At 46.2% G+C, this 10,128-nt stretch overlaps 1 protein-coding gene across 1 annotated transcript; it reads right to left on the reverse strand.

Annotated features, from left to right (window-relative positions):
- Window positions 1–2,091: 2,091 nt before the first annotated feature.
- On the reverse strand, window positions 2,092–9,706 carry LOC144326437 (ecto-NOX disulfide-thiol exchanger 2-like). Its single transcript, XM_077922989.1, has 5 exons — window positions 9,621–9,706; window positions 7,162–7,349; window positions 6,249–6,461; window positions 3,142–3,248; window positions 2,092–2,106 (listed from the first exon to the last, which is right to left on the reverse strand). Exons 1-5 carry the CDS (start codon window positions 9,704–9,706, stop codon window positions 2,092–2,094), a joined length of 609 nt encoding a protein of 202 aa, XP_077779115.1.
- Between the last annotated feature and the right edge of the window lie 422 nt (window positions 9,707–10,128).

Raw genomic sequence — 10,128 nt, forward strand, 5'->3', positions numbered from 1 at the left:
ACGTGCTGGGCTCCCTACTGTACTGGAACTGCGTCTGCTTCTTGTATGACATCTTGGTCTTTTCAGAGAATGAGGAGCAGCATGTGGAGGACATCCTGCAAGTGTTGGAGAATCTCAAAGAGCATCAGTTATGGGTGAAACTGGAGAAAGGCCAGTTTCATGCTCATGAGGTTGAATTCCTGGGGTACTGGCTGTCGGATAGGGGACTTGCCATGGATCAGGAGAAGGTGAAGGCTGTATTAGACTGAGAAAGCCCCAAGATGAAGAAGGATGTGTAGAGATTCCTGGGCTTCAGCAACTTCTACCGAAAGTTTATCAAGAACTTTGTCTCAGTGGGAAGAAAAGGTTTCTGTGGACTAAGGAGGTGCAGAAGGGCTTTGAAAGCTTAAAGAAGGTATTTGCGTCAGAGGAACAGCTCCTGCACATGGATCCTGACAAGCCCTTGCGGGTGGAGACCGACGCTTCAGACCGGACCATCGGCGCAGTCCTGTTGCAACAAGATGCAGGAGGAGATTGGAGACCTTGTGCCTTTTTCTCCCGGAAGCTGAACAAATCGCAGCAAAATTACACCATTTATGACAAAGAATTGCTGGCCATTTATGTGGCTTTTAAGCCGTGGAGACACTTCCTGATTGGGGCACAGCAGCAGATACAGGTGCGGACAGACCATAAGAACTTGGAATATTGGCGCACTGCGCATGTGATCTGCCAGAGGCTTATCTGTTGGGCGCAGTTTTTCCCCAATTTTAACTTTAAGATTCAATACGTCCTAATCAGACAATCAGTTATGGGCACTGATAAATGCACAGAACGTGAGGGCAGATGCGCTATCCCGGAAGCCTGAGTACATGGAAGATGAAGGGTCCCCCGTGGCCAGACATATGTTCCAGGAGAACAAATGGACCTGTGGGGGAGCACTGGCAGGGGAGGCAGAACTGGTGAGACTCACCAGAGACAATGACTTTGCTCAAAGGAAATTTGGTGAGCTCAGGGAGGGGCTGGGAGTAGATAGGGGCTTTGAGGAGAAAGGGGGGCTGTTGTTCTACAAAGGGGCACTGTATGTACTGGGGAGCCCTTAAGGGTCAGAGTCCTCAAGCAGCTCCATGACAACCCTAAAGCTGGGCACTTTGGGCAACACAAGGCAATGTTGTTAGTTATGCGGATTTTTGGTGGCCCAAGGTAAGGGAGGATGTGCGGGACTATGTACGAGGATGCGACATGTGTCAGAGGGCAAAGAGAGAAAGGGAGACAGCTCCTCATCCGGCAGTGGAGAAAGCCACACCTCCAGTGGAGCAGAGGGGGAAGGGGGTAGCAGGGTGAAGGGAAGGATCGAACATGCTACGGAGAGCCCAAGCGCCTCACCTAGCCTGGCTGGCCAGGAGGCACACATGCCGCTTCCGTCGCCCTGCTTGCGCAGAGGGGTGAAACATAAGGAGGGGAGGCGGAGATTTGGGATGTCTAAGTTCTTATGCTGGGGGAGAAACCGGAAGGGGGCACTCTTGGAATCTGCAAGCGACTAAGACAGACATGAACTTTGGGGTTCTGCACTGTAAATAGTTTGCACCAATAAAACCTGTAAAAGACAGGTCAGTGTCCTGCCTGGTTACTCACGAGCAACCACCACCAGCACCTGACAATATCAATACTGGTTATGGCCTGTTTGAGTACTAAGCTATATCACAGTCTCATGTGAATCCTTAAATCATTTGCAAGTATGTCTTACTGTAAGGCATTATGGCAAAGTTATGGCCCTCCAGTTGTTGTTGGATGAAAACTCCTATCATTTCTGACCATTGGCCATGCTGGCTGGTGCTGATAGGAGTTTGAGTCCAACACCAGAAGTTTCTGAGGAAGAACTTGGACTGTCTTCATTTCCATGTTTCCTATGTTCTCAGTTCTGCATGCCTGACAACTGAATGCATGACTGAACATTTTTAAAGCTTCTTTGGATTTTCTTAAACAAACCTGTCAATCTCCAGCCCTTTCTAAATCATATAGAATACTCAGCCTCTTCATAATTCTATACTGCACCACCACTTAGGAGCTTCCTTCAAATTATGCCTGGCACATTCACCGTTTCTGCTGTGGGCTTCAGTAGCAGACAGACTGCATGGTTGCCCAGAATTTAGAGTCAGAATAGGTCAAAGAGTCAAATCCTTGCAATAGCAGAACTTCTTTAAATCATACCTGACAGTAGTTCATCTGGTCTCATCAATTGTGTGGAGAGAATCCATACTCCTTTGTTCAACTATTACAGCTAAGAATACTTATTCACATGAACCCAATCTCATCTGCAACTTGAACCCAGCGCAACTGCTCTTTTCTCCATAGTGTCTGTCCCACGTGGGACATTTGTAGCCTTGTTACAGCCTCATGGCTAATGCTAGCACTGCCACATCTTTCCAGCCATTTAACCTAAGAAGAGCCCTGGCAGATCAGATTGAAGGCCCACCTAGAACAACATTCTGTCCCCACAGTGGTCAACCAGAAGCTTATGGGAAGCCCACCAGCAAGACACCCCCCCCCCATGTTCCCAAACAGCTGACATTCAGATGATTGGAGGCTACAGATGATGACCTCCTTGCCATGGTTCTAGCTACCTAAGTTTTTATATGACTATTGTGTGTGTCTTAAAGCACCTGAATCCACCCTAGTATAATAGTAATTAAATTATTATTATTATTATTATTATTATTATTATTATTATTATTATTATTACTATTATTATACCGCGCCCATCTGACTGGGTCACCCTAGCCTCTCTGGGTGGTTTTCAACATATATAAAACATAATAAAATGTTAAACATTAAAAAGCTTCCCTATACAGGGCTGCCCTCAGAACTGAAGAGAGCAGAGCTACTATCTTTAGGTCATGGGCATAATGCTGCCCAAAAATGCAAGTAAAACTAATTCTAAGGAGCTTCATTCATATCCCACTATAATTCTGTCCTTCGTCTTAATAGTGTTCACCAATGGCTGTTCTCTTCCTCTCCTGAACTTCCTCGTGCTGTGTTTTGCTGTGAACTTAGCTCCATGTGCGTTGCTACTTACCTTCCAGGGCAAGGCTGGAAAAATCCATCCTTTTATAAGCAAGCCTATAGGCCAAAAAGAGCTAACAAAAAGTAAAAGGAAGTACCAACCTCAGCTTGCTTGCACCATACGCTGATGTTCTTACGTTGTGCTTTCATGAAATGGTCCCAAGCCTTTTGTTTGGATGCGGAATGGTACACGGCCACTATCTGCTCGACTGCAGTTTCAAAATCAGCAGGCAAAACCAGACCACAATATAATCCAGAGAGGGCAAGAGAAAGGAGTAAGAGAGCGGGATCAGGCAGGTGGTCCAGTGAATCTTTTTCTTATGATGCTTTGCTGGGTGGAATTATAGCTGAGAAAGATGGTGCTCAGGAAGAAACTAGAGCCACAGAACTTGGAGATCAAAGCAGCACAACAGGCAAGATCTGTTTGTATGTCCAATCAGGCAGAAGCCAAGTTAACAGAGTAAGCTGTCTTGATGAGGAGGGTGACACTAAACACTCAAAAGAAGAAGAAGAGTTTGGATTTGATATCCCGCTTTATCACTACCCGAAGGAGTCTCAAAGCGGCCAACATTCTCCTTTCCCTTCCTCCCCCACAACAAACACTCTTTGAGGTGAGTGGGGCTGAGAGACTTCAAAGAAGTGTGACTAGCCCAAGGTCACCCAGCAGCTGCAGGTGGAGGAGCGGAGAAGTGAACCCAGTTCCCCAGATTACGAGTCTACCGCTCTTAACCACTACATCACACCGGCTCTAAAAAAATGGAGTTTCTTTAAAAACTCAAGAGGAAGAAAAAACTCGTGTAAAAAGAAACAGATGCTTGGCCAGAGAGAGAGAGAAAGAGAAAGAGAGAGAGAGAGAGAGAATTTTTTTCCCCACTTCACAAACATTGGGCCATAAATAGGGCTGGGTGTATTCCATAAATCTGTAACGGCAAATAAGTACTGGACCCAAAATCCTGCACACTGAATCTGACCTTTGGTTTTTAATTCTGTTTCTAGTCCTTACTACCACAGTGATAGGCTTGGAAAAATCTCAGAAGTCAAAAAGAAATGGAGTGTAACTTCCAGTGGAGCTTTAATATTCCCAATGGGTTGGTTTGCTCGTATGGTTTAGCATGGGCTCCCAGAGAGGAAATCACAGGTCCATTTTCCTATTTACACACAGAGCTCCCAGAGCACGTCCGGCTCATTCGGTATCAGTTGCAGAGACTGACTGTTCCTTTCGTTTTCTCCAGCATAACCACTTCCGGAGCCCTCCTCTTTTCCTTCCTCTTTTACGTGAAGAGCTAAGCCCCAGAAATTGCTCCCCCCTCCCTGATTCATTGCTTCCTGACAACCCTTCATCATCCTCCCCCTCTGATGAGGTGCAACTACTTACGATCGGAGGCTTGTCTCTGTATTTTCCCATCATTTCCCCCTTCTCAGCCCCCAGTTCCCTGACAGATATCCTCTCTGAAAAGCCTCACATTCATGCATTTGTGCTGAGCATTTGGCTTAGCATTACATGAGAAACAGTTTTATGACTAGATTATTTTTAAAAATCACCACATGTACATATTTGCACAGCTTATATGAGAAGTTACAATGCATAGTTTTCCTCAGGATGGAATGTTATTTTAAACACCAGAGTAGGGCCCTGCTGGTGATGTGAAAAGTATGATATGCTGCCCCACATTCAGTAAAGTAATACAGGTCCTTTCCCAAAACATATTCCTGCAAATTTCTAGCCAAAAGGTTTAGATGTGAAAGATTATCTTCCCTGAAAGGAGCTAAAAGTCCATCCCATAGCCACAGGTGATTGGCTTGAACACTGGAGAGGCTACTGAATTGCTCTTGCCCTGGCTAAAGATTGACCAACACCAACATCATGACAGGATTCAGGTCTGAGGTTCCCCCCAGTTGCTACTTACTGTACCTCCTTCTGGAATCCGGGACCAATATATTTTTTTAAGGTTAACAGAATAAAACAATTCAAAAACAAACACTAAGCAAACTGTAAAGGACTTCAGAATCCTCTTGGTACACTCAGGAGATGAATGGTCACATTGTGCTGTGATCCACAACAAGGTGACCTTAAAATCAGATTATCAAGGCCAGGAGGCTGCTAAGGTGTCGGCTTCCCCAGCTGTGAGGCATTGCAGCATTGCTGCCTGCCAGGGACTTGGTTGGCTAATTACTCAGTTCCAGAGAATGAAGGAGAGAAAGCTCTGCAGGACATTCAATAGGAATAGAATCTCCTGGTTGGAAATGGATCCTGGTTAACAACAGGGCAATGAAAACTGCAGAACACTCCCAGGGCTCAGAAGAGCATCAAATGTTTTGTACATAAAGTTTAAAGTGACGAGAAAAAGGAAAAATGCAGCGATATTACATTACCTTGAAGGCTTAAATCTCCCATTTAGTAAGATGATCTGTAGCTCCTCAAATGAACAGGAAGATAAGGGATTTGGCTATACACCTACCTTTGTTGCCGAAGCCGCTCAGCAATCGCCAAAATTACAAGGCTGTGGTTAACACAGGAGCAGCCTGTGGGTAGGAACATCACTAAGGCAGAAAATACCTGCACATCCCAAGTATGAACAGAAATTAAGAAGACACTTCAAAGAAAATTCAGAAGCTTCAGCTGGTGCAGAAATAGGTGGTCTGTCTCCTGATGCAGTATGAATGCTGCAAGCACATGACATCTACTAAGGCTCACTACCATGTTCTTTCCTGTCCCATCCCATTAATAATCACCCAAGAATGCTCTCCAGACTGTACCATTAGTTTACCAAAGAAAATGTGCACAGTAGGAGTTTTGTGGGCTTTTTTGTTTGTTGTGTCTGGGGACCATTTTTTGATAGATTTTGATAGTTTTCCAGAAGCTTTGTAAGATTTTCTTGTTTCCACTGAGCATTAATGACCTGGTAACCTTTCATTCATTTAAAATTAATTTTAATATCCAGCATTTTATCTGTTAAATGGTTTGTTATCTTTTTCCTTTTTTTAAATGTTTTCTGGTTTTCTTTGACATTTGTACGAATGCAGCATGGTGGTTTAGAAATTTGTAAGAAATAAACCTAAATATGTTTCCTAATAAAGGGAATGTATGTTCCGGATCTGTGTCTCTCTCTCTTGTTCAACCTTCAACTGGAAAAAAAAAGAAAACAAAAAATGGTACATTTCCATCAAGTGAGACTTTGAAATCCTGGTTGCAAGCCCCAAACACTTACACTGAGCAAGAATTCCTGAGAGTGCAAGCTTGAACTTTTCCTTTGCTTCTTCCATTTCCTTTTCATGGGCTGCTTTCTCATTTGTAAGTCGGTGGATGTGGCTGTTGACTGACTGGATCATTGAGTAGAAGTTGTTTGCAGTCCGTCTGTTCACTTCCCCACGCTCTATCCAGGCCAGCAGTGTCTGCACCGCTTCCAAACACTTTGAATCATCTGACCCAAGAGAGAAACACTGCTCAGGTACAAAGCACTGGTGCATTTTGCAAGTAATATTATTTAAATCATCGCTCCCTGTGTGAGAGTTTAAAAAACAAAAACATAGTAAGATGTTTGATAGGCTAAAATTATATTGTTTTGTTACTAGTGCTCTGCCAAAGCTTCCTGTGGCTGCTATGGGGGTTCTTTTGTTATGTTTTTATGGCATAATGTATTTACGTTTATGTATTAAACATTAGTTAAGTCACTTGGAGACATTCAGATAACAAGCAACAGTCTAATTAATACTACTGTTTTGCATAGGTCTGCATGAAATGAGCCACCCAAGCAAGGCAAAACTCTGAAAGGCTGGGGTGGATGAGATTAATTCCACAAACAGTTGCAATGTACTCATCTGTTGTATGTCTACATGGGATGGATCGCATCTCAGTGGAAGAGCATCTGCTTTGCATGCAAAATGTCTTGGGTGCAATCCTTAGAGTCCCCAGTTAAAAGGATCAGGTAGGAAGTGATGAGAAAGATCCTTCTTCTTCCAAGACCCTGGAGAACCACAGCCAGTCAGAGTATACAGTACTGGGTAAGAAACAGATAACTCATCTGATAGGGTACAGGACAGCTTCCTATGTTCCTAACCACCTGCCACAATCCTCATGCAACAGCCTGCCAGTTTGGGGCATTATTCTACAGCCCTATGTACCTTTTAACTTCTCAGCAACAATACTGCACTCATAATACGAATAGTGGACAACAGGAGGTGGGGGGGAGGGTGGAACTGTTTTTCTGCCATCCTTCTGCAGCATCCGCTGCTTGCATTCCCACTCGTAGAAATCATCCCCGGCTTGAGCAAAATCCACGTGCAGGTGCCCTGTGTCCTTTTTGTCAGTGCTGGATAAAAAGGCAATGATAGTTACAGAAACAACCATCAGCAGTTTCCCTGTGGTAGGGAAGTTTTTAATGTTTGATCTTTTCTTGTGTTTTTAATATCCTGTTGGAAGCCGCCCAGAGTGGCTGGGGAGACCCGGCCAGATGGATAGGGTATAAGTAATAAATTATGACATTCTTCTTCTTCTTCTTCTTCTTCTTCTTCTTCTTCTTCTTCTTCTTCTTCTTCTTCTTCTTCTTCTTCTTCTTCTTCTTCTTCTTCTTCTTCTTCTTCTTCTTAGACTGTTCCTCTATTTCCCCCATCTGCAACATGGGGGTCTGCCTGCTTTGTCTCCAGAGACTGCCAGAGACTGCTCACTGCTAGATGCATACTAAAAATAAACTGCAAGAACAGTGAACAGCCAAATATAAACACCCTTATGTCATTGGACACAATACCATCAGCTTTATAAAAAGGGGGAAATGAGGGTCTATAAAATTAACTTGGGTTCTCTTTTTATTACTGCTTGCTGTTTAGCAGCCTGCAGCAACAGCTATGCAAAACTAGGCTTCCATTTGGAAAACGTCCTATGCATTTTCATGTTCCAATCTACAGTATAGCACAGCATACTACACAATCAACACTGCCATGATTTACGCCCTTCATGATGTCGAAAATCTTATTTTTTAAAAAAAGATTTGCAACCTCATCTCTATAGCTTCCTCTTCCAATTACTCCCTGACCTTGAAAATATTCTAAAACAGAGAGGGTTCAACTAGAAAGTGTTAGAGATGGACTGCCAAGCAGACTAGGGCTGAGTTCTGGGAAGTTACACATTTACCTCCCTTTCCTTCATCAAGTGGCATTCTAGACCAGGGGTGGGTATCATGCAACTCTCCAGAAGTCGCTGGACACCAGCCCTTGTGATCCTTGACTGCCACTGGTTCTCCCTGCCACTGATTCCCCCACAACCACCTCTAGACTGCTGTTTTAACCAGTAATGTTTGCTTCTCCATTTTGCCTCTCATTAAGTGGACAGAATCAGCAAACAGCACAGCAGGGTAGTACAGAGATGGCCTCACTCCTTGAGGACATGAAGATGCTTAAGGCTCCCAGCGCTCCCGTTGAAATGTTTGTTATCAGCCCAAATCAAGCATAGGTGTTTTGGTTCCATCTCAATAGAAAGAGGACGAATAAGCTTGGATTCTTCTTTCGATGTTCATTCACCCTAACCCTAACCCTAACCATAGGAAAGCGAAGTGTAATAAGCCTAAACAAAGCCAAACAGGTTGTTTTGGGTTCCAGTAACATAGAAAGAAGAATCTTGGATTTCGCTTATTTCAAATCGTGTTCTTTGGTGTTAATGCACATTGGCCCAGAAATCGCAAAGTGTGTGTGTCAGCGGCTGCCTCCGGTCCCAGCTCACAAAGGACCAACGCCAGTTGCTCTTTATAAACAAAAGTCTTTATTGTGGTTCATTGTTGGTTTGACATCCGTGGCGCGCAGCGCTACGTCTGAGTCCTTAGACAGGCGAAGTTCCGTCTGAATCCGCCCCTCCTTTACACCAGTTCAATACCCGAGCTTTGCTCCACCTCTTCCTTTCCTCCCTCTGCTCCTTTCGCCTCCGGGTCCTCCTGCCCTCTGGGGTCCCAACCCTCCTGGACTCTTCGGAGGCGGATTCTTCTGACTCCTCCCCCTGTCTCCGGCGGGCTTTGGGACCTGGCTCCCAATCCGGATTTCCTGCTGTCCCGCGCGCCTCTACATTTGAACTTGGCGCGCGCGGCCAGCCGCCCACTTTCCTCCTAACGGCTACACTGCTCCCTTCACTGCTTTCTCCTTCAGGGAGGCTGGCCGGCCCTGCTCTCTCCTCCGCCCCTCCACTCTCTGACGGAGGCGTGGTCAGTCCTGCCTCCCTCTCTCCTCCTGCAGGAGGAGGCTTTTGTTCTAATCTGTGGGATTCTTCCCCCCCGCTGCGCTCTGGTGGGGAAGCTAGCCCTGATTTCCAGCTGCCGCTTGGCGACTCCCCACTGGCCCCCCTTGCCCTGACCCTGGGGGCCTCCTTCTGGGAATCTTCTGATTCGCTGGAGAGACTCAGGGAATCTCTCTGGTCACTGTCATACCCTCCTGCGCTCCCCTCCGATTGTTCCCCTTCACTCTCCATCTCCTCCTTCTCCTGTGGCTCAGTCCCTGAGCCCCTGACATCCATCCCCCCCTCGAAGCCCCCCCTTCCCCCCTCCCCCTCTCCGGGCATGGGTTCCGGGCTCTCCAGTGCTTGGGGGGCGAGAGCTGGATACTGTTCGATGCCCCTGTCGTGCAGCCCTCCCGCTGGATCCAACCAGTCCGTACTGTGCTCATCGACGTCTATCTCCTCCGCTTCCATCTCTTTGTATTCGTGCTCAAACCCCTGATCCTCACCCCACACGTCCATGTCCTCCCCACCCTCCGGTACGTCGGGAGCTGCGTGCCAAGGTCCCCTCAATCATTTCCTTCTCCATTCCTCCTCCGGCTGATCGTCCCACCAATAGGAACGGTCAGTGTCTACCCCCGAACAAGATCCTCTTGGTGTGCTCCAGCCCGGCTCCGCCTCCTCGTCTGATGAGAACCCCTGGAACGTGCTGGCCGAAAGTGTGGGTGTGAAAAGCCAGTCGTCGAAAAAATCTGCCGGCATGGGTTTTTGGGGGAAGAGCGCATGAAACTCGTCTTTGAGATAGCGCTCCTCCAGGGCATAGTCCGGTACCCACCTGTTGGCGCTTGCCGGGGTACCTTCCTCGGCAAGGAGATATTCAACTCCCTCCTCCCCCC

This window comes from Podarcis muralis, chromosome W (genome assembly GCF_964188315.1).
Source record: "Podarcis muralis chromosome W, rPodMur119.hap1.1, whole genome shotgun sequence".
In the NCBI taxonomy this organism is placed as follows: domain Eukaryota; kingdom Metazoa; phylum Chordata; class Lepidosauria; order Squamata; family Lacertidae; genus Podarcis; species Podarcis muralis.

Bases quoted from the DNA above. Each gene is read 5' to 3' on its own strand.
- LOC144326437 (XM_077922989.1), bottom strand. From the start codon at position 9,706: ATGGAAGCGGAGGAGATAGACGTCGATGAGCACAGTACGGACTGGTTG. The intron at 7,350-9,620 runs GTATCCAGCTCT...CTTTTTATCCAG, and splicing joins CACGACAGGGGCATCGAACA to CACTGACAAAAAGGACACAG. The intron at 3,249-6,248 runs GTAAGTGTTTGG...TTGAAACTGCAG, and splicing joins CTCAGGAATTCTTGCTCAGT to TCGAGCAGATAGTGGCCGTG.